Genomic DNA, 24,660 nt, shown 5'->3' with positions numbered 1-24,660 from the left:
ACCTCCTTTATGTCTAATTACTGCCTTCAGCTGTGAAGATTCAGTGATTAACTCCGGTTGGTGTTGCACAACAACACATGTTTCATACATGTTTCCACCTGCTTTCAAAAACAGAGAAATAAAGGGGCCTCTTTCTTCAAATTCTCTTTGCTGTCACTGGGAATTTTTGTGTGTATGTTTTGATACTTAGATTTGGGGAGCTTAGTTGTAAATGATGGTTTGTCATTAATAGTGTACTGCTTTCAATTTTTTAAAATCACTTAAAGTTATTTAAATAGTTTAAAATGTTTCTGCCGCAGTAAAAAAAATGAAAGTACAATAAGCCATTAATCATTTCTCCAGCCGTTAACATTGCTGATATTATAATGATTAAAATAATGTTTGCAACTGTTGTTTTAATAGTTCAATGAATAATAGGTAACACATTATTTTTAATCAACTGCTTTCAAGCTTGGTGGGGTACTATTTGTATGATCAGTTAAACACAATTTCTTTTTTTATTAGCACATAGGTAAATAGGTAAATGTGTGTTATCATTAAACCAGCTTTCATGTTGAGAGGGAAGGAGCATGGACCTTGAATAAAACACTCTTCTGCATTAGTGCTGTTGTTTCAGTATATGTGTTGAAATAGTATACCTAACAGGGAGGCATGAGTTATTCATTATCCCTGAAGGCCCAAAGCTTTGGATAAGAGCTTCAGGCAAGTTTCAAAGAGGTTCTTGTCCCCATTCCAGGGTTCACAGCTTTGAGGTCAAGTTCCAAGGAATCCACAGTAACTATAAAGACATCCAAGAGTCCTTTCCAGTAACTTACATCATAATCTGCATTTTTGCATTGTCCTAAGAGTATTGAAAACTGTATTGCAAAAATCCCAACGGGATTTTGGCCTGCATCAATAGGGGTATAGCGTCTAGATCCAGGGAAGTCATGCTACCTCTCTATTCTGCCTTGGTCAGACCACACCTGGAATACTGTGTCCAATTCTGGGCACCACAGTTGAAGGGAGATGTGGACAATCTGGAATGTGTCCAGAGGAGGGTGACTAAAATGATCAAGGGTCTGGAGAACAAGCCCTATGAGGAGAGGCTTAAAGAACTGGGCATGTTTAGCCTGCAGAAGAGAGGGCTAAGAGGAGACATGATAGCTATGTACAAATATGTGAGGGGAAGTCATAGGGAGGAGGGAGCAAGCTTGTTTTCTGCTGTCCTGCAGACTAGGACGCGGAACAATGGCTTCAAACTACAGGAAAGGAGATTCCACCTGAATGTCAGGAAGAACTTTCTCACTGTGAGAGCTGTTCGGCAGTGGAACTCTCTCTCCTGGACTGTGGTGGAGGCTCCTTCTTTGGAGGCTTTTAAACAGAGGCTGGATGGCCATCTGTCGGGGGTGCTTTGAATGCAATTTCCTGCTTCTTGGCAGGGGGTTGGACTGGATGGCCCATGAGGTTCTTCCAACTCTACTATTCTATGATTCTATGATTCTTAAGTTCTGGCCATCCTTTCTAGCAGCTCTCCCCCCACTCCATTTCTCTGTACAGTAGCTTTAAATAAACTATTTTCTAGGAAATGGAGCCAATAGGTAAAATTTCTAATGATTCTTGACCTATATGGCCACTCAGAGGTATGAAAAAGGCAGTCGATGCATAATTGTGTCCCTTCTCATCGTGTTACCAGCCTCCACAAGGGAACTAAATATACATGTCTGTGTTGCACCACCTCCCTTGAAGATCAATTTCCATGCTATCTTTCTCTTGGGCTGCTGGAGGCATAGAACATGCATACTGAAAAACAAGATAAAAAAAATAGGAAAATATGACTCATAACAACAATGTTATACTCATAGCAATTATGATTTGCATAATTAAACTTGCTGTAAAATCTATTATGATCATATTACTGGCATTAAGATTGTATCAAATATATGGAATGTTTAAGTGGAAATCGGATGTCAAAACCTTCTTTTAAAAAAACAGATTGGTTCATCTTGTGGTTTACTGAAACTGACTCATATGAGGTTTAACATTATTTATTTATTTGTTTGTTTATTTATTTACAGTATTTATATTCCGCCCTTCTCACCCCGAAGGGGACTCAGGGCGGATTACAATGAACACATATATGGCAAACATTCATTGCCAACAGACAAACAACATTCAGTTTTTTTAGACAGACACAGAGGCATTTAACATCTTTCCAGCATTTAACATCTTTCCAGCTTCTTTCCAGCTTCACGCTTCCGGCCACAGGGGGAGCTGTTGCTTCACCGTCCACTGGGGCTGTTCTTCCTCATTCTTTTCCTCGCGTTTTGCTGGCAGTTTTATGGTGTTGTAAATTAGTTAAATTAGCCTCCCGCATAAAGCGTCCCTAAATTTTCCTTACTTGACAGATGCAACTGTCTTTCAGGGCTGTATAGGTCAACAGCAAGCCAGGGCTATTAATGGTCAGCGGCTTAACCCAACCCGGGCTTCGAACTCATGACCTCTCGGTCAGTAGTGATTTATAGCAGCTGGTTACTAGCCAGCTGCGCCACAGCCCGGCCCCAAACTTACTCAGGTGTACATTGACTGTGACTGAGATTGTATACAACAGGAAATCAATTATAGTACTGGTTCTTCACCATCATATTTTTTCCTATTATATCCCTGAATTGAATTCAAGCTTACATTCAGTATGCTTAGTTTTTGGTTTCAAATCCTTGCTGTACATCAGTGGTTCCCAACCTGTGGTCCGTGGACCACCAGTGGTCCCCAAGAACTAAAATATGTTTTTCTGGGGGTGAGCAGATGGTGACTACTGGATGGCATATGTTCTGTATCAGAAACTGGAGTTGATGTTGTCTATCCAATGCAATTTTGTGAATCAGCACCCCAAATAACCAAAGGTTGACCAAAAACTGATTCATATCCCTTTTGGTACTAAGGTTGGAGAATGGTCCCTGGTTTAAAAAAAAGTTGGGAATCACTGTTGTAGATGGCCAAATAGTAAAACGCTCACTTTCAGCCCATCTTGTACTTGTCCCAGCACTGTCTGAGATGTCTGTGGGAAGGGGGCTGTTCTCCAATATTCAGCTCAGGTCATCGGGTATTCCCTCAGCCCTTCACTGAGAAACAAAATGCTACATAAGATAGTTGTCATCACCTTCATTTTCTTAACATGTGTCTGGACCCCCAACCCAAAAGGTAAATCAAAACTGGGCTTCATAGTCTTTTGGGATAACATAGCTGTAACCATTTCATTCAAATCTTTTTTTGTGCAAAGACCTAATTTTTTAATACTTAGAATAAAATATTTTTATGAAATAAAATAAAAGAATGCTGGCACGGTTTTCCTGATTATTCTGTGTGTTCACTGAAGATATACTTCAAGTCTATCTTAGTATGTATCCAGTCAATATATTTAATATGTTTTTATAGAAGTGGTCCTTCAAATGAGAGATATGTTTTTTTATAATACATAATATTTTGTTCATTACATGTCTTACGTTTAATTGTGGGCTACCTTGGCACATTTGATTACTGAGGCATGTATTACCAAGAAAATTACATTGTGGAAAAGAATGCAGCTTCTTGACAGAAAATATACAGACCCCTTATTGTCTACAGTGACAAATATTTATATTCTATGACAGGGAGGTTACAACTTTTTTGTGTTGGAACCGTTGCATCTGACCTCCTTTCATCACAAACATAGTGAACTTTTGTCATTTTCTAAACAGCGTCAGCAGAGCTTTGATGCTATTAACATGGCAAATACACTCAAGGTTTGAATCCTATCTTGAAGAACATTGGAAAGCATCTTTAATTTCCACGCCAAAATCAAAAGGAAATTCACAACTCCACGGAAATCACTTCAACCAACTAGTATACTTTCTAAAGATGTTTTTAAAAATAAATGAGACAACAGTAATGACTTTCATATTATTCAAATGACCAAAACTCAGGATTGTTTTGCAACAGGGAAATATACAATCAAATGGAGTTCTCATGTTGTTGCAAAGTTAACAAGATTTAAATATTCTTATTAAGTCTGCCGTGTTGATTGATTGTTGCTACGCTGACTGATACCTCACTTGTTTAGAACAAGATGCCCAATTTTTTTTAAATTGCCTATCTTTGCAATATTTAATAAATAAGCAAAAAATGTCTATGACAGCTGCAAAGGCAATCCTTTGAGATCTGTTAGAACTAGTCAACACAACAGCTCATGTCATATTGCTTCTGTGAAGGCTCTATATTATCTGACAGACGGCTCTTGATAATCTCTTTTTCAGCTTGCTTCACATTATTTCTGTGAAATAAGTGGCTAAATATATTGTCATCTGTCACCAAGTGAATAAATTGATCATTTTTCCTGAAAAAGGAGGTTTGGTTTGGTTTTTCTGTCTTCTCCCCTTCCCGTCTACAAAATTTTGATACAATATTTCAAGGCTAAAGCAGGACTAGGTTTACACGACAGAAACAATTTATGTTCTGTACTACTGTAACAAGTATTGAATTTGGAGGCAAATGCCTAGCAGTTTAAAGAGACAACCAGTGTGGGAATAAGAGAATTGTGATTTCCATAATGGGTCTAAAATACTTCCCTTCTCTCACTTATGCAGGTTGGTAATGTATGGCTTTGTAAAAGCCATGGTGCAGCTCAATCAGCTGAAGAGTGGTGACTTTCATTTCACTGATTGTTTATTCTTTGGTTCCTTGATGTCTGCTACAGATCCAGGTAATTATATTATTATTATTACGCCTATCACTACTGTGTCTATGTTTGCTTGATTCCATAATTTCCTGAACATGGTGCAAGTGATTTGTCCCATTTTTCTCATCTTGTTCCAGCACTTGTTCTGATCAGGATATAGAGCATATGGCCCACCAGGAGACAATGTTTCACCTCATGGCTGATAAGAGATTTGAATTAGGCTTTCCCTGTGATAGATCCAGCACTAACCATTACAATAGACTGCAATCCATATTGGAGTGCTTGTCACTTCTCACAATGTGCAGATGACTGGACATATCACAAGAACTATTTCTAATCTTCTAACTTTCCCCCTAAAGCTCTAATGGATGTGCTAATGGAGCATAATCTTTCCGATTCATTTCACATTTTGCCCAAAGCTCTACTCAAGACCAACCTTGGCAGGGATCTGAACAAGATAGCACAAGTTTTTCATCACTGTTGCTGCATCACTGCACAGCATTGCCTATTCTCAGCATTGCAGTAGAATCATATCAGTGGATTGCTGCTGGTAGATTAGCAATACAGAGTTGTGGATATTGCAGCCAAATCTCTATGAAATCAGTGATATTTGACATTTTCTTTTAGGGCATGGGCACTGATGCATTTGAACATGGGGAAATCTATGTATTTCAGGTTCTTTCCCCATGCAGATTTTTACCAATAATTATGATTCAGTTTGTTTTCTGTATCATCTGCAATGTTAAATATGTCTCAAAATATCTATTTCCACATGTATATAAAATCTGAATGTGCATTTTTTTACAACCAGTACTAAAAGAGTATTTTCTTATGGTTTTATTGCCAATAACGTTTTGGAGAACTCCAAAATTTATTACACAAAGGTGTTCTGAGCTTCATGACATTTTGTGAGATACAGATGAGGTCACTGCAAATAACAGTTTGCCCAGGTCAGATTCCTCAAACAACCCCAATTGCAGCATGAGATTATATCTCATCTCACTTGATAATGTGAGAAGATATTACTGAGAGGTTATGGCAGTTTCCTCTCCCCTTCCTCTATGTTTCTATATACATCAGACCCCAAGAATCATGTGAATACCAAAAATCTAAGGATATTCTAAGGATATTATCTCCTATAGAGAATGGCAAAATCAAGTTTTGCGTTTTTGAATTTAAAAAATATTTTGAAACAATGTTTGGTTGAATCTGTGTAGCTAGAATAGAGAAGGGCTAACTATAGATTTATAGGGGGGGAGCCAATTCTGATATATTTACATATGTATGTATTAGTTAATTAATTAGTTAATACTTTAGAAATTTCCTGGTCCTCCAGAGTGACTTTGTGTCAACTTCTAGTTGAAGTATTTTATTTCAGTAGGGTTTTAGTATTATTCACAGTTTCCTGTTTCTATGGAAAGGCCAGGAATATGCCCCCTAGGTTCACACTATATTTCTGAAAGTATTTCTCAAACTTTTGTTGTCATCTACTAACCATAAGCTTATGCTAAGAAATGTTTTAATTGAACCTACAATTATATAGTCCTTCAAGTGCTTTCCAGTTCTATAATTCAACAGAAGCTAGAGTCCCTTCAATCTTCTGATATGATCACAGGCTGGACTAGCCAACTAGGAGGTAAAACAAAAAAGAAAAGCCATGATCAAATCACTATCATGGTTGTAGTGGTCAAAAATGCTAAAATCATCGCTATTTTCTCCCCAGTCACAATAAAAGAAAGTGGGCCATGACATTTCCACACAATTACCTTAGTATTCTCCTGACTCCCAGGTTAAAATGATAGAAGACACCTGTACCACTCAGATTTACCAGGTAATCAGTGCCGGTTCATATTCTCTGTGTGCCACCATTCATACCAACTCCACAGCTGGACTTTACTAGATATAAACATACTCTATTAATGGCTTAGTACAGTGGTTCTCAACCTGGAGTCCCCAGATGTTTCTGGCCCACAAAACCCAGAAATCTCAGCCAGTTTACCAGTTTGGTGGGTTCATTCTGTCCTGCATTCTCCTTCCCTGAATGCAGTTAACTAGGAAAATATCTTGAAGTAATTGCTGAGCTAGGATACATTACCGTTTTCAGTGACTTCCATGTGCTATGAGCATCATCAGATCCCATATTGGGAGAAAAGTGGAACGTAACTTAAATAAAAATGCAGTCTCTCCCCACTCTGTATACACATACTGATGTACATATTCATTTTTTACTTTTGATAATAGAGATGATAGTTTCAAGATTTCTCTTTCTCTGTGCTGTGCAATAGATGTAGTGATAGTATCTTGCAGATTTTGAAAACACAGCACAAACATCTTTAAATTCAATGACGTTTGCTTTTCTTTTTACAATGTAATCAATTAGCATATGTGCATTAAAATACTGAAGAGGGGAGAAACATAAAATGAAACTGAAATCTGTGAAACTGTATGTGCCTAATGCCTTACACAAAATTAGTGAAACAATGAGGGATTCCTAATTGATTCTGTTCTGGACATTTGGAATTCTTAAATCCAGGGAAATACACAAACTTTGGAACAATTCTAGTTATGGCCAAGTGGACATTGCTATTGAATCAAAGCATCCAAGCCTGATAATAAGATGCTCCTGGAGCTTGTTCTTTCTGACAGATAATCAAGGAAAGCAGGCATACAAGATAGAAAAGGTTTCTCTGATTCTGCTGAGAAATGCAAAATACAAACTTTGGTATTTCTTTTCCACAACAAAATCTGTGAACCCGAACTGTCACAGACTTCAGTGTGAAAGAAAGTTGCCAGAATTGTTCTCACCCCACAGTAGAATAGGAAGAAGAAAAACAACAAAATGACAACTTTCTCACTTCCCTATATAACCTTAACTAACTCCAAAAACTCCTATAGCATTTTTGAACTGTATTTTTTGGACTTAACACTAAACTGAGTTCCAAATAATTCCATAGCACCTTTTTGGACCAATTTTAAAAGGTGGGTTGTAGACGTCATAACTTTCCAAAAGGTCAAACACTACTTGTCAGAGCTTTGCATCAGAGAAAAGGCTTCCCGCCTCTCCAATTCCTTTACATGCTAATTTTGCTCTGTGAAAAATTACAGGGCACATGTACACTCAGTTCTCCCACCTGCATTTTCATACAGTCCTGGAAAGGCTATTCCACTTCAGTATTTAATAGTGGCATTCTTATGGCACTGACATCCTAATCGGAAAATACTTTGCATACTTGTACCTTTTCCCCCTTCCCACTGTGACATTTAGAGCATAGGGAACATTTGCCTCAGAAAAGGTTTGCTGAAGCAGAACTCTTTCAAAGCTTTGTGAACCCTCTTGCCTTCATTTAGGCTGATAATCAAAATGCTCTTTTCTATTTACAGTTTCTATGGTTACTGCTGTATGGCTGGTGTGGGTTGTCCCTTGTTTCATTCCCTTTTCCAAGTCACACAAAACAGCTGGAAAATATTTTATAAATCTATTGAGTATGTTTGGGGGGGGGGGGGGGGTTGGTAGAGATAGGTAATTAAAATGCTTTATTGATTTTTCTTTCTGGAGCTAAGCCTTGAGGAGGATGGTTGATTAGCAGTGCCAGGAATCTATAATTACAACTGGAACTATTATTTTTAACACAAAGGTTTTTCAACATGGTTGGCTTAGTTGGGAAATATCCTATCTTGTTTCTTTCCCACTTGTCATTGAAACCAGACCCGTTGTCCATAACATAATATTTTTAACTTTATTATAATCAGAACCTCAAAGAGGATATGGCAGTTGCTTTATGAGTGTGGATTTGATTTGTTTAAACTAAAGATTTACTACTCAACCTCTTTGCATGTCCCATTGATTGCAGACCTTAGTTTTGTTTTTGTTTTTCCCCTTTCCTTCCAAAATAAGAGACAACTGGGTGAGAAATTTTATAAGAAGCAAAGTATATAAGGAACAGCTTCTAATTTCTATTTATTCTAGGGTGGAATGGGAACTTTATACATTCCTCTTTCTTTGGCACATGGATTTTTGAAACAGCAAGTTCCTTTTGCCCCAACCATGCAGAAAAATGCAAATCTTGGTACATTCTTAAAATATGAATCGAAACAACTAAATGCAATAAATATGTACAACTTGGCCCTTCCATAATTATAACTACCTGGAACATATGTCTTAGGGCCAGTTTTCCCCACAGTAGCTCAAAAATCATTCCTGGATATCTACTTGATGTCCAGGGACATTAACACGGGGCAAACCAGGCTGAACCAATTTAGGTCCATGCTAAGGAACATTGGAAAATGCTCTAGAGTTTCATTGAACTTGGGCAGATTATGAACAGTATGACCATATCTGATATCTATATGGGCTGCTGCCACAATCAGCATAGGGAAAGGGGGATGGATCAGGTCCATGGTGCCAATACTAGGGCCATAGAGAGTAGCAGCAGTAGGGCAAACCTGGCCCACAATGGCCAGGAGCTGTTCTGGAGCTTGGTAGCTTTCCTGCAATGGTGACAGGGAGAGTAATTTCAGCCAGCTGGATTGAATAGACTTCACTCTGCCACAGAGTGGGAACGGAGAGTATAGACACCTCCAAAGCCTCTGGAGCCTATCCCAGAGCATTTCTGCTCTGGACTGGACACAAAATACCTGGCCAGTGCTCTTTTCTATTTACAGGAGATTACTGGTGGGGCAGGATAACCTTGATTCTTCAGTAACGTGGTTGCATACACAGGCATTCAAACGCAAACTTTTAAGAGTAAAACACTCCATGTTTTAAGATCCCAAGTTCTTTCCATCCCAAAGATAAAGAAATGTGTGTTATTTGTAAATTCCTGCCAGAACTCAATGGAAACAAAATTCACAACTGTCCCTGGTTCAGGATGGCACAGAGAACCACCAGAACATCACCCCACTATACAAGGGACTGAAGGAGAGCATCCATTTAACTGCATGACAGTTTGAATAGCTTCTCACCTGTTGTTGCATAACTGCACTGGCAAAGTGAAAGATAAAGAGCATTAAATAATAAGGCTGGGAGAAGAATATTATAATTGATCTCTGTTTCGATCTCATCTTCTCTTTATACTCCACATATACATACATGTGTGGCGCTCATTATTTTCAGGCTGCATTTTCTGGATTCCCTTTTTATCAGACACTGCCAGGGAGACAAATAAACATGAATTACTGCTAGCTTTTGCAGTAAGATTGATCGGCATAGCAAACTGTACATACGTGTGTTTTTTTTGAGACATGTCATTTTTTAAAACAAGACAGTTCATAGATGTGGATAGGAACCGATTATGCCAGACTCAGTATCTGTTAATATGTGTCTTTACAGGATATGAAATAGAACATCACCAAGCATATTAATTTAAAACTTTTTTGTTAGGCAGTCACATTAACATTGAAGAGACTGCTGAGATGTAGGGGATGCAATGCCTGGTTGTAGCAGGCTTCTACACTATGGATACAGTTTTTGTGTATAGATCTGAACTTCATATATAGATTCTGGATAAGTATGTTTGTATGTGCCCATACACACACATGCACAATACAATTATTATGTAACAAGAAAAGATGTTGTTGGACTACAATTTGTAGCATGACTTACTATAATCTATGCTGGCTACTGCTGGTAGGATTTGCTCTCTAGTAACATCTGGAAGTCCCCAGTGATTTACATTCCCACCCCTGTTATGCAGGGATAGTCAGTTCATTTCTGATACAGAATTTCAATATTCATAACTATGTCCATATTCAGGGCAGCAAAAACTTTGACATTTAAAAGAAATTTAAAAGAGTGTGGAAGCAGGGCTGTAGCCGGGGGGGGGGGGGGGGTTAGGGGTTCAACCTCCCCCCCAAAAAAATTCAGTTTTAAAAAAAAAACCTGATTTGCTCATGAATTTTTACTGGTTAACCAAATCCCCACATGAGTGCCCACTGAAGTTTACCTGTCTTGAATGTCCACTGAAGTTTATCGATGGAGCCTGATTTCTAAATTATTTTGCGTTATGGAACTACTCTTCGTGATTTGCTAAAAAAAGTTTCACCCCCCCCCCCCCACACACACACACACAATCTTTTCTGGGTATGATCCTGTGTGGGAGTAACTAAAATTGACAGATATGCCAGGTCCAGAGCACTCTTCAGAGTATTCATTTAAATCCTCATGTATTCAAACCTGTTAATTGTAAACTAAAGTTGTCACTTCTTTCCCCTCCACCTTTAACACCTATATGGCAATCAGATACAATACTGTCCACTCCATTTTAGTACAAAAACTGTACCTGTGAGGAAGAGTGTCACTTATCTTTGGAGGGATGAACTTGTGTGTATGTATGTGTGTGTGTGTTTAATGAATATGGCAGCAAACTAATACATTTTTCATCCCCAGCCTACAGTTTCACCTGTTCTTTCCAAATGAAGTTTGTTATTCCACAGGTCACAAATCAAACTTGAGGACTATCCTAAGACTAAAGCCCATCCAGTCTTCCTAAAGGGCAGTGTGGGAGAGTATAAATCTACCTTACTTAACATGGAGAAAATAGAAGACGCTATTCTTATGATTTCATAACTCTTGAACTTAGGCCTATCACTAATAGTAGAATATTGCATTAGTAGAATATTGCACCAGAGGGGTCGGATTCAGCATGTTCCTATGTCTGATGATTTCCTAAGTATATGAATACCATCTCTCACAAGAACACTGCCCTATTGTGAAAGTTTGAGAACATATAACATTGATACTTTAAGAAACTCTGATAAATTATTCACTGTTTGAGGTATGTTTGTTGGTATACTTTTTTAAAGGACAATTTTAATTGCTGAGACGGATCAACTGTTGTCACAGTTCAACATTCAGGACAACATTTTTATCACAGTAGAACAGACTCCGAAAAACCAAGGAGAAGGAGAGCAACAGAGTTAGAATGCAAAGTTGAATTCTGCCAAAAGTTGAGATCTGCCAGATTGTGCCAGTTCGGGTAACAGTGGCATACTAATTTATTCATTATCTGCAAATTGCAGTAGGCATACTTCCATATTTTACTTGAGCTGACTGCCACTGTCTAGATTTAAAATATGTAGAAGTATTGTGCATGGCCATACAAATTCATTCAGATTCTGGTCTGTTTTTTTAAAAAAAATAGTGTAATTCATCTGGAATTACATATTTCTCCTACATGCCTCTAATGTTTGATTTTGGAAAAATTGAATTGTCCATAACTTTTTAGTTATTAACATAATTGCAATGAACTTGTCAATCTTGCTACAAGTAAAATCATTATGAATGTCCTAAGTAACAAAGCATGCAAAATAAGTGCAGTAGGTTTTTGGAAGGGGCATTTTGGGGCAGGACAAAGATCAGATCTTTCCACAGAAGGTCTGAAAATTAATTTTATGGTATGAAACAATAAGCACTGCAAAGTTAATTCACAAGCAGAAATGCTAATAATTGAAATGGTTTAATTTGGCAAACTCATTCACTGATTAAAATAATGTTTGGAGGAGCAATGGGATTCAAAGAGAATGGCATGGAGGTTGTCACTGTTGGCCTTATGGGAATATTTTGTGACTTTCTGCTTCAAAATGTTTCTTTTTATCATTTAACAATTTGCCTTTCATATACAATGATAGCGCTTTATTTCACTTTAACGGACATAGCCACATCCTATGGAATCCTGGGACTTGTAGTCTGGTGAGGCAATAGAGCTCTCTGTCAAAGACTGTGATTCATCAAAAACTATCAACCCCAGCAGTCTTTAGGTTGCCATGGTAATTAAAGTGGAAAATAACTTTATAATTGTGTGGTGTTGCCATTCCCCCCCCCCCACACACACACACACATTGACTATGCAATAGAATTGTTGCCTGAGAATCACTATAGCCCAACATGTCTGGGAAATTTCCAGTTATCAAAAGGTTGGAGGGGGTGAGGAAGAAGCCAAAGAAAAACGAAATGGGGGATACTTTTAAGGAAAACCATTCACCTAATTATCCAAGAATTGCAGTTCCATTGCAGTTCATACCAAATAATGTTCCAAATAATGTTCTCGAAGATTAAGATTTTCTGGGGAAGTCCTGCTCTCAGTCCCGCCTGCTTTGCAAGTGCGACTGATGGGGACGAGAGACAGGGCCTTCTCAGTGTTGGCCCCTCGGCTGTGGAACTCCCTCCCTAGCAACATTAGATTGGCCTCCTCCCTCCTAACCTTCAGAAATCGCTATCAAGAAAGACTCCAAGCATTCTCCTTTCATACAAGTCCAGGTTGGGGCATTTGACTTTAAAAGACCTTTCTGAAAGACTTTAAAGTTATTATATAACTGTATATTAAACCATAGTATAAAATAGAAACCAGTCCTGAATATGATCATTAGAAGAGAAATGATTGATCAGAGTCAAAGTCAATACCTAATGCACTCCCCTATAAAGACTGCAAACTCCTAGGGAAGGAAAAAATATTCAAAAGTACTTGGGAAATAAGACACACATACAATTCTTCTTGTTCAAGAAGGAATTATGAAAAATTATGATTCTTGTATGTAAACATCAATAGTTCCAGTACAGAAAAGGCAGCTTTTCATGAAATGTCAGATGTTAACCTGACAACCTGGAGGCAGTCTTACACCCTGGGATTCCTTTGCTGTAGAGACATAGTTGGTTGCACAATTATGTACCAGAGTGAGCAGCAATGAAGTGAACTCAGTGAAGTGCTATGTAATTTTCCACTCTTGCAGATCATTAGAATTCACCCTTTATGTGAAAGAATGCTGATATGGAAATCCTTCTTTGAAAATCTTCAAAAATGTGTATAGCAGCAGGCTTTTCATAATGTAATAGCAGAAGAAGATTTAGAGAAACATGTAAGGTACAGCTTCTGAAAGCTAAGCTAGAACAAACAATTTTCCTCGATGAAATTCCTGTGCAACATAATTAAAAGCCATACTAGGAATTGTAGCCTAAGGGCTACATCAGGGAAATGAGAGGGTAAATTTTGTCTTCTCTCTCATATGTAATCCCAGTAATCATTAATCATTCCAGCTGGTGTTTACTTCCTTTTTATTAAAAAAAAACCTTGCATTACAAAGTATTTACTTCCCTGGATAGTTTGGCCCTAAGATTGTTTTGGATGGCACAGTTTGTTGATAGCCATCCAGCAAATTATCCATGATTCCTGCTCCCCCTTTCTCTTCTGTGAGATAAAAGATACAACCTGGGAAGATGCTGGGAAAAATAATCTTAAAATCCCTTCAAAATTAATTAGGACAAAAAGAGTAAAATATTGAAAACGTTGCAACATCTAGTGACTATGAATTTTTGTTAGAGCTTGGAAAGTGCTTTTAAAAATCATCAGCTATATTCCCAAGGCCCCAAATGTATTGACGGTAATTGCAGGGTGTTCCCACTACTCACAGTTAAACATCACTGTGTAACTATTCCATTTAAAAAAATGTTTTTTTTTCTGATGAGAAATAAAAAGTATGGCAGAAATAATGGGAAGACTGCAGGTTGTCTGGACTTCCCATAAACTTCCATAGCTGTAGAAACACAGAAAATGACTCATCTGGACTACCTCTTATTATCAGTATAGGCCTGATTTTTAAAGGTAGTACTTTACTTCTCAAAAGTAAATAAATTAATTGGTTTTACTTAACTGTTTTGAAAATTGGGATGTTGCAAGCCATTGCCCTGTGATAAAAACCCATACTTCCTGCACCCTTGTTGTCGCTTCCTCCAGCATCATAATCTCAGCACCCACAACAGAGCACAGCTGAGCATGACTAACAGCATTAGACAGCACTTGAAGGATGTCCTATTTCTCCTCAGCCATTAAGTGAAGTTAAAACCCTGTTAATTATATAAGCAAGTTTAGAAGTTGTAGTTATACCCCCCCCCCCAAAGCAGTGATATTCAATGGCAGTCATAATGGGGCATAGTTGTACCTGTGTTATTCAAAAAAGCAACTAATTTCTAGTCATCAGTTGTCTCAGACATGTCATTTTCCATCCTTGACATTTATAATTTATTATTTCCACACTTCATACTCTATTGCATTTGAGAATAAGGAGTTAGAATGAGTGGAAAAGCCTACAAAGCTAAGCACATGTATTTCTGAGTGACGATAATGAGAATCAGGACTCCTTGAGAAGAGAAGCCAATCCTATTATAAAACACACCGTGCACTGTCTCAGAGAGTGAACTGAGATGAATTTGCCATTGCCTTTTGTGGCAAAATGGCTTGGGCAATCTTCTTGCATATTTTCCTTTCACTGTAGGAGAACATAACACTGCTTCTACATCAAAACATCTTGGTAACAGATGTCACCACTTTATTTTCGTTCCAAAATATGGTCTAGCCAACTGAGCACTAGGCTTTTTTATGGTGGATGATGTTCTTGACTGGGAGAAAAAAGGTCAGAATAAAATGAATGAATGAATCAATGCCTAAAAAAGCAGTCATCAAAAGCAGACTTCTACTGAAGACTAACTCCCCAACCCTTCTCAACCTAAACACATGGTGAGCTCCAGATATGCTGCCTAAGGATGATGGGAGTTGTAACTCAACTACCTGAAGGGCACAGATAGGGTGGAGAGAGATATTCTTCAGTGACAGAAGTTGGTGCAATACTATTCAGAAACCAAAGAAAATGTTATTACTGGGGGTTTAAAAAAAACAAGCAGTATCATTGAAGCATAACAATAACACTATGTAACACAATTTTTCCCTGGGTTATAAATGCCATTTCCTAATTGGTTCTATCATTAAAACATGGAAAAGATTTATTAAACTACAAAAACTTTGTTTTTGCGGGACATCCTGCAGCACATTTTGCTATAGTTTTTCAATGAATACCTGACAGAGTCTCAAGCAATTCAACATAGTTTGTGGCAGCCACAAAAACAAAGTTTCTGGAGTGTAACAACAATTTTTAAAGTAAGTACCACACAATTAAACAGGAAACAACACTTTAAAAACAGGTATAGAACATTTTTCAAATTTTGTTACTTAGTGTATTCATTATGAGATCAACAAAATGCTTTAAAATGTTTCATTCTTGGAGGACCCTAACTCATGCTTTCAAAAATATCTGAGCATATTATTATTATTCCTTTCTAGTGACTGTCCTGGCTATTTTCCATGAACTTCATGTTGATACAGATCTCTACACACTTCTCTTTGGTGAAAGTGTCCTAAATGATGCTGTGGCTATTGTTCTCACACAGTAAGTAATCAAATGTTTCTCTTTTTGTGGAGTACAAAGTTCATGGTTTTTCGGGACATCTGAATTATATATCGTATCCTGTAAAGTTACACATTGAGATTATTACACACGAGTTCTGTGTTTATTAAACACTTATATGGAGCACCCAAAGGAAGAGCTCTGTAATGTTGTCTCCTTTCCCAAATACCTCTTTATAAATTAATCTAAATCCACTAAGTAATGTTGCCAGAATTCCAGATCACTCATGTACTCAGATACACAGGAAATCCTACAAAAGTAACAGTTCTTATTTCTTTCATAGGTGGGTGGTGGGCACAATTCTGGGCTCTCATACGAAGCAGATGGTGAAACTACAATTTTGTGACTTTAAAAAAAACATTGTTTATAAAAACTGACTTTTGTATACATTTGATTTGTTTTTGAATTATGGATACCCTAAGGCAAACCTATCATGGTGTTTTCTTGGAAAGTTTTATTCAGAGGGATTTTCCTTTATGTTCCTCTGAGGCTGGGGGTTGCCCAAAATCACCCAGTGAGGATCTGTTGGTCTCCAGAGTTGTTCAATACTCAAGCCACTGTACTACATTGATACTCAAATACTGACTACGAACTTCAGTAATTTTTACAAAATCCCCAGAGGTACATTTTTAAGTATTTAGTTACTGCTCCAATCCTCTCCAAGTAGTTACTTGTCATTATTATAAAGCAAGATCCAGTAGACCACCTTGGTATCCAGCTTTAAACAAATACACAAAAAAAAACCTTTTTGGGCTCTAGGTCTCGGTATCCCTGACCCAACATAGGAAAACCGCCTATACAAGTTGGGAAATTCTAGGAAGTGTAGCCCCAAAATGGCAGCAGCTTTTCCAAGCAATGTTTTGATATATTTTTCTGTCCACGTCTGTAAAATGTTATGTGACAATCGATGTCAAACTGAGGAATTTACAACTGAAAGCCTTCTCTCCTCCAGCATTTTCTGATTTCCTTTTCTGAGATGAAAGCTATGGAATAGTCTAATTTGACTGATACTGAATAAAAACTTTACAGACTTCACGGTAGCCATAATTCTATCTCAAATACATTTTGAAAAATGCTAACCAGGGGGCTACAATAGAAACATTTATCTGTCTTCAACTGAGAGTTCTTCTATTCATTTCAGTGAACGTATCTGAAATATTAAAAGAACACCTACACTCAGCACTTAACTGAGGTGAATGTGATCAAGAAATCTTTCCCATTCATGTGCATAAGCACATAGGACCACATGTAATTGCCTAGAATGAGATCAATGCCTCTTTATATTAATTATGTGCTTTTTTTGGTTTACTGAGGAAAATTAAGAGAAAAACAGTTTCCAAAAGAACCTGGGTTTAAGGCCTAAACAGAAACCCAGATTTTAAGGCCAGAGATTTCAGATCCAAAACCTGATCAAGGGAAACACTCTAGTGATGCCATTAAGTACAAGAAGATAACCACCAACCCTTGGTACTCAGAATCTGCCATTAACTAAAAATAATCAAGGATAATAACTCATTTACACATTTTTCAAGATAGTGCTGTCTTCCTAAGATTCTTCTTCCTCATTCTGAGGACAAAAGAAGAAGAGCAGGATCTGCTTAAGAATCCTGCTGAAGCTATACAGAAATGCCCTGCATCACTCAACTCCAGCAGGCAGCCCTGACATATTATTCCTGGGAGAATGAATCCCACCCAAAAAGGTTTACCTGTCTTAGTTTACTTCTACCTTCTATCCTATTTTTAAAAGCCCACAAAGTTCTACCTTTTTCAGTGTGAAAGAATGAAATCTTTTTTTAAGCCCAGAAGGCTAACGGTAAAATTTAGAGCTCTAGAAGAAGTTGGTAACTTGTGCCTAAAAGAAGATGTATGTGCTAAATCTCAAAAGAGAACAGACATCTTTTTGCTTCAGAAAAGGTGGCTGCTATCTTGCAGAAGTTACATCTGTTTTTATCTATAGGAAAGGGAATGGAGTGGGTGTCTGTATCAGTTTCGCTCAAACAACATTCGGAGAGAGCATCTACAAAAAAGTGACGTAGCAGCAATAGAGGATGCAGATTTCAAATTGGCTATTATTTAACATTGACAGAAAGGGGAAACATCTGAGAAATATTTTTCTACAGATTTTACCTGCATGCGAAAAGTATTGAAGAACAGTCCAAAGGTAGCAATATGTCTGAGTTTTTAATAGACTGGGTAGCTGACTAGAGCCTTGAGCTATAGCTGGCTGATACAGATGATACATCTCCTATTCCCATCTCCTGAAGACAGGAAAGACACATTATAAGTACATTTTACAATCTCAGAGTAAAAGGGGGGGGGGGGGGTCGGTTCTACACACAGACTATATTCAAGGAAAAGTCAGTTACATTCAAGGGAAAGTCAGCTTCATTTTTCCAAGATTCTTTGCCAGAGGCAAAATATAGAAGGATAGCTCTTAAAGAGCCCATGTAAATCTGCAGAAGGCAAATGAGACTTTCTCTCCCATTTACAACTCCAGGTGAACGACACACACATGAATGGGGAAAGGGACCCAAGAGCACTCTGATGTCCTTGCACTGAGGACTCAATATCTTAGCATCCTCAGTGCAAGGATCTAAAAGTGAGTAGCACTTGATTTGCATGTGAATGACAAAGCTAGAAGGAGAATTTTTAAAATATCAGATGTAAAATCAAGATGTTTTCTACTGCAGTTTCATGTACAAGCTATTTATGCAGCAGTGGATAATGAGAAATCAGTTTCAGTACCCCATTTTAGAAGAAGAAGGAAGATTCTGGTCCCTGCATCTATGGCCCCTTCTACACTGTCATATAAAACGCAAAATATCTGCTTTGAACTAGATTATAATCCAGTTCAAATCAGATAATCTGGATTATCTACTTTGATAATCTGGATAACATGACAGTGTAGAAGGGGCATAAATCCCCCTAAACTTGCATCACATCACTAGTTCCACTGGCTTCATAGTGTTAACACTGATTGACAACTCTATGGTTCCAGACAGGATTCTTTTCTAACATACTTAGAGAGGTCAAAGAATATGGATTTTTCTCTCAAAGTATGTATTGTAACACCACTGGACTACAGTCTTCTCAATGCTTTCTTTGTACAAAATATTTTGGACATTATGGCCCAGTTACTTTTTGCCATCATATTCATGACAGCTGACAGAGAAGTGATGGTAGAAGCAGCACTTTGTAGAAAAGGCTGCAGAAAATACAAGGAGAGCAAAATCTGTTTTCATTTTCATTAGAAAATGAAGTTGTCTTCCTAGTTTCAGAGCTGCTGTATCTTCTAATATGGATCACTTTTATTGTCGTCACCACCACTACATTCTGATAAAAAAAAAGATAGCAACATAAACCTCTCAAAATTGAAGAAACCAGCACTGAGGAATAAATCCAGAAGGGCCTCTGCCATCAGATGATACTCTAAGTCAGTGGTTCCCAACCTGTGGGTCATCAGGTGTTTTGGCCTTCAAATCCCAGAAATCCTAACAGCTGGTAAACTAGAGGGATTTCTGGGAGTTGTAGGCCAAACACCTAGGGACCACAGGTTGAAAACCATTTCTCTAAGGCTTATATCTTTTAATATTGAAACCTTTTGTTTACATTATCTGCTAATATAAGAGATGTAAATGAATGCCCACTTATGTTAACAGTGACTTTCCCACAGTGCTGCTTCAAGCACCTATGTGACCCAGCATTCCAGAAAAAGGAAATTAAAGACACTGCATTTGTCTTCCATGCAGGGAAGAAATCAAGATTTCCAGCCTTTTACTTTGCTTTTTAGAAAACTCCGAGTCCCTGTGGTACTTTAAGAAAGAAAGATGTTGCTAATACCAGATGCTTCTTGGGAATATTTTGACTATTTTCTTTCTCTCCAGAGAACTTTGCCTTTAGACTCTGTGGTAAACCATGACCCTTGTCTGAGCTGCATGTCTTCTGTCTATTTTCACAACCAGAACTAAATCTCCAGCATAGTGAAAATAATGTCCTCTCTTTTCTTTACTACATGAAAAGAAGATCAGAAAGACTTGATACTGCTATGCTTATATGAAAAGGATTGTACTCTTAGCACACACACAACTGAAGGTTTCCTGGTAATTCTTAAAGCATCTGCTCGATTCGTCTCAAATAGCATCACCAAAACAATTCAAGCACTTCATGTGAAAGCTTGCATGAAACTCAGATCCAGGAGAACCTGTCCCCATTGAAGGAAGGACTGGAAGCATTAATATTTATTTATTAATTATTTAATGCATTTCTGTACTGCTCTTTCTCACCCTGAGGGGGACTCAGAGCAATGTTCAACATGGCAAAATTCAATGCCACAATACACATACAAAAGCGATACAAAACATTAACGTATTTGCTGACTTCTCTCTCTTGTAGCAATGACTGGCTCCTCACAAATTGTTCTGGAAAATTCTCTGGAACAGTTTTTGGCGATCATGGGGGAATGTGATGTCTCATGGGCCTTGTAGTCCCGTTCCTAGTGCTATTGTGGCAGATGAGGAGGAAAACATGGGATTTCCACCGGTTAAGCTTGAATCAGAGCCTCGCCACCTGGAGGATGTTTGTCCTCAGGAAGTTAACCAAACAAGCCTTGGGCAGAATTCTCCCCCGTTTTCCCGAAAGGACAATTATAATAGAGATAGAGGAGTCAGGGAGGCAAATCGCCGGAGTCTCAGAATCGCTGCCAGACAATTAGCTGATTAGGTCTGCTTCCCTTGGGAAATTCTAAGGAGTCATGCATCTGGACAGAGTTGGGTTTCACTTCTTGTTCTCCAGGGAAAGTGTTCTGTTGGCGGGAAAACAAGAACCTATATAGGGGTTTTGCCGCAAGGGGAACCTTGCGGAGTCAATTGTTCAGCTTGAGGAGAGAGATCGTGTGTGGACTTCGTATTCCTTGTTCCCTGCTTCCCGGATTTAGTTTCAAGTCTTGCCTTGCTTCACGTTTTGCCACGGACCTTGTTTCATGCTTCAAGTTGTCACGTTTCAAGTCCTTGATCCAGCCAAGAACCAAGCCTTTGATCCAGCCTTGTTGTCAAGCTTCAATGGACTAAAGACCTTGTCATCTCCCCACACTATTGCTTGGCAAAGTGTGTGTTTCGGTTAATGGATTATAACTTTGAACTCTAATATCTTATATTGGACATTATTTTCCTGGACTATATTTGGCCTTTCCTGAAAGGTCTGCTTCTGAACTATATTCTTCACTTGTTTTTATTGACTTTATATATTTCTTTAATAAAGATATTAGATAGATTCTGGTCTCTGCGCATGGTTATTGGTGCTCTGCAGCCGGGACCCTGACAGTTTGACTCCGCCACTTAAGCACTAATTAACCTAAGGCCAGAATGTCTACAGAAACCGGAGCGGAGGCTCAACCGGCTAGTTACACCATTTCCCAAGAAGAATTCAATAGAATCCGTGATACTCTCCGAACGCAGGAGGGTGAAATACTGGGCTTGAAGGAACGCGGTGTGCGTCTCCCTGCCCTAGCGCTACCAGTCAAGTTTTCTGGAGAAGCCTCCAAGGTTCATGTCTTCCGTCGCCAATGCCAGGCATACTTAGAAGCCCACCAAGCTGAATTTCCTCAAGAAGATGTCAAAGTGGCGTGGATCTACAGCCTCCTAGATGGGCCTGCGGCCAATTGGGCCACGGCGCTGTTTGATGCGGGTTCCACGCACCTAAGCTCTGCGCAAAATTTCTTGAATCACCTTAGAAAGACCTGGGGGATCGAAGACGACGAGGAGGCAGCCAGCCATAAACTCCGGCATCTCTTCCAAGGGGACAGGCCGTTGTCCCGGTACATAGCCGAGTTCCGGGTGCTGGCTCAAAGCGCCAGCTGGAACGATGTAGCCCTTAGAGGACAGTTTCGTGAGGGCCTCAACTTCGAAATGCAGAAAGAGATCTCTAAGGTGGATCCTCCAGGGACTCTTGAGAGACTCATCAACCAGTGTTTACGAGCCGAAGCCCTAATAGCCAACAAAAAACAGTGGCTCCGAGGCCAGAGTGGAAGAGCCGGAGTGAAACCCCCCGCTTCTGCCAGTGTTCAACCACGTCCAGTATGGAGATCCCCACCGCCAGCCCCAACCCCCATGGGAAGCGAGGAGGAACCGATGCAGTTGGGCAATGTGCGCCCCAGACTAGATGTTGCCAAAAAGGCCCGCCGCCAACGTTTGAATCTGTGTTGGTACTGCGGGAACGGGGGCCACTTCGCCAGAGAATGTCCAGCCAAAAGAAAGCCCGCCGCCCGCCTGGCGGCGGCGTCCTCCGCGGAGACAGAGATGGCCGAGGCGACTGGAGCAAAGCCGGCGGGGGAAGACAGTGACCGGGCGTAGAGAGGCTCGCCAACCCGGTCAAAAACCCCACTCAAGAGCCGCAAACCGGGGTCCTATTTCTCCTGGTGGTCACGCTGTGGTCAGTGAAAAAAGGACCCGTCATGATCCATGCCATGATAGACTGAGGGGCAACAAACAACTTCATCGATAGAGAGTATGCCGACTCTCAAGGATTACAATATCATGATTTCAAGAATGCCCGGGTGGTGCAGGCCATAGATGGCCATCCCCTAAAGACAGGTCCAGTAAGCCAATGGACTGAACCCACCAGGATGTGGATAAGGGAACACATGGAAGAAATTTCCTTCTTCGTTACCGAGGTTCCCCACTTCCCTGTAATTTTGGGGATTCCATGGCTGACACTCCACGACCCAAACATCTCCTGGTCCAACAGAGAACTACAGTTTGCCTCAAGATATTGCCAAAACCATTGTCTAGTAGCCAAGGTCTGTCATGCCACAGACGCTGAGCCCATCATCACCTTGCCCAAGAAATATTCGGACTTTTGGGATGTTTTCAATGAAAAGGAAGCCGAGAAACTACCCCCACATAGACCCTACGACTGTGCCATTGACTTGGTGGAGGGGGCCCCGATTCCGCGAGGACACCTCTACTCCCTGACTGAACCAGAGCAAGAAGCTCTCAGGGAGTTTATAGAGTCAAACCTTCGCAAGGGGTTCATCAGACCCTCTCAATCCCCAGCCGCTTCCCCAGTGATGTTTGTGAAAAAGAAGTCAGGGGACCTACGCTTGGTTGTGGACTATAGAGCATTGAACAATATCACGAAACGGAACCGCTGCCCCCGCCTTTGATCTCAGACCTATTAGACCGGCTCCGAGGGGCCAAGGTTTACACCAAGCTGGATCTCCGGGGGGCTTATAATCTAGTTCGCATCAGAGAAGGGGACGAATGGAAAACCACCTTCCAGACCAAATTCGGATTATTTGAGTCCCTAGTCATAAATTACGGATTATCCGGAGCTCCCGCAACGTTCCAGCATTATGTCAACGATATCTTCCAGGATTATCTAGATCGGTTCTTGATCATATATTTGGACGATTTTTTGGTGTTTTCTAGATCACAATCGGAGCACGAACAACACGTCAGGATGGTGCTACAACGATTGCGGGATCATGGACTATATGCCAAGTTAGAAAAATGCGTCTTTGATCTACATGAGGTAGACTTCCTGGGATACCGCGTCTCGCCACTAGGGCTCTCCATGGACCCGGCAAAGGTTTCAGCAGTATTGGAATGGCGGGCGCCAACCAACAAGAAGGAAGTGCAACGCTTCTTGGGGTTCGCGAACTACTACCGCAAATTCATCCCAGACTTCGCCCGCTGGTCTGACCCAATCACCAGCTGCATCCGTGGGAAACAGCCTTTCCGCTGGACGGAGCAAGCAGAGAAAGGGTTCCAGCAACTAAAGAAGTTATTCACGACCCAGCCAATTCTACAGCACCCTGATCCTAAAACCCCTTTTGTTGTGCAGGCTGACGCCTCTGATGTGGCAATTGGGGCTATACTCATGCAACCAGTGGGAGAACATCTTCATCCTTGTGCCTATTACTCCCGTCAACTAACAGCCCCAGAGAGAAATTACACTATTTGGGAGAAAGAACTTTTGGCCATAAAGGCAGCCTTTGAAAATTGGAGACATTGGTTAGAAGGGGCCAAATTTCCCATTGAGGTTCATACTGATCATCGAAATGTGGAACACCTAAGGACCGCACGAAAGCTAAATCAAAGGCAGCAGTGCTGGGCTTTATTCTTTGAACGCTTTGACTTCCAGATCCATCATGTGACCCCGGCTCAGACCAAGCAGGCAGATGCTCTATCACGGAAACCAGAGTATGCTGCAGGACGCAGAGAGACCTCCGAATCTCGATTGCTGCAGCCCGAAAACTTTGCCACGCTCACAGTGGGAAACACCAAATCCACTTCAATTGAACCAACTCCCTCTAACCCAGAACCCCTTTGCACTCAAGAAATTAGAGCCTGTCAGCAGGCAGATGCCTGGGCTCAAGAACAGATTCGCCAAGGACTACGTTTCCCTTTCTCACTTAAGGATGGGCTACTATGTTACAGGAATCATGTTTAAATCCCTCCAGGTCCAGGCAGAGAAAGGGCACTTCATCTGTGTCATGACTGCAAGCCAGCAGGGCATTTTGGACTTTTTAAAACCATGCACTTGATCCTACGGGATTTCTGGTGGCCCAAGATCCGCAAGGATGTGGAGAAATATGTCAATACCTGCCCGGTATGTCAGCGTTCCAAGACAAGAAGGGAGAAGCCGTCAGGGCTACTGCATCCCCTTCCTACTCCATCTCGCCCATGGGAGATAATTTCCACGGATTTTATCACTGACCTACCACCCTCCCTTGGATTTAC

General features: G+C 39.9%; 1 protein-coding gene across 1 annotated transcript in view; it reads left to right on the top strand.

The window, feature by feature from the left end:
• Window positions 1-24,660, top strand: part of slc9a9 (solute carrier family 9 member A9) — a 373,122-nt gene that overhangs the window by 75,675 nt on the left and 272,787 nt on the right. The window contains exons 5-6 of the mRNA XM_008106200.3: window positions 4,602-4,717; window positions 15,799-15,904. Of these exons, the coding sequence (XP_008104407.1) occupies window positions 4,602-4,717; window positions 15,799-15,904 (222 nt within the window). The remainder of the gene's footprint in view (window positions 1-4,601; window positions 4,718-15,798; window positions 15,905-24,660) is intronic.

Source organism: Anolis carolinensis, chromosome 3 (genome assembly GCF_035594765.1).
Source record: "Anolis carolinensis isolate JA03-04 chromosome 3, rAnoCar3.1.pri, whole genome shotgun sequence".
NCBI lineage: Eukaryota > Metazoa > Chordata > Lepidosauria > Squamata > Dactyloidae > Anolis > Anolis carolinensis.
The sequence above is the reverse complement of the archived record's forward strand: the minus strand, read 5'-3'. Positions and strand labels throughout refer to the sequence as shown.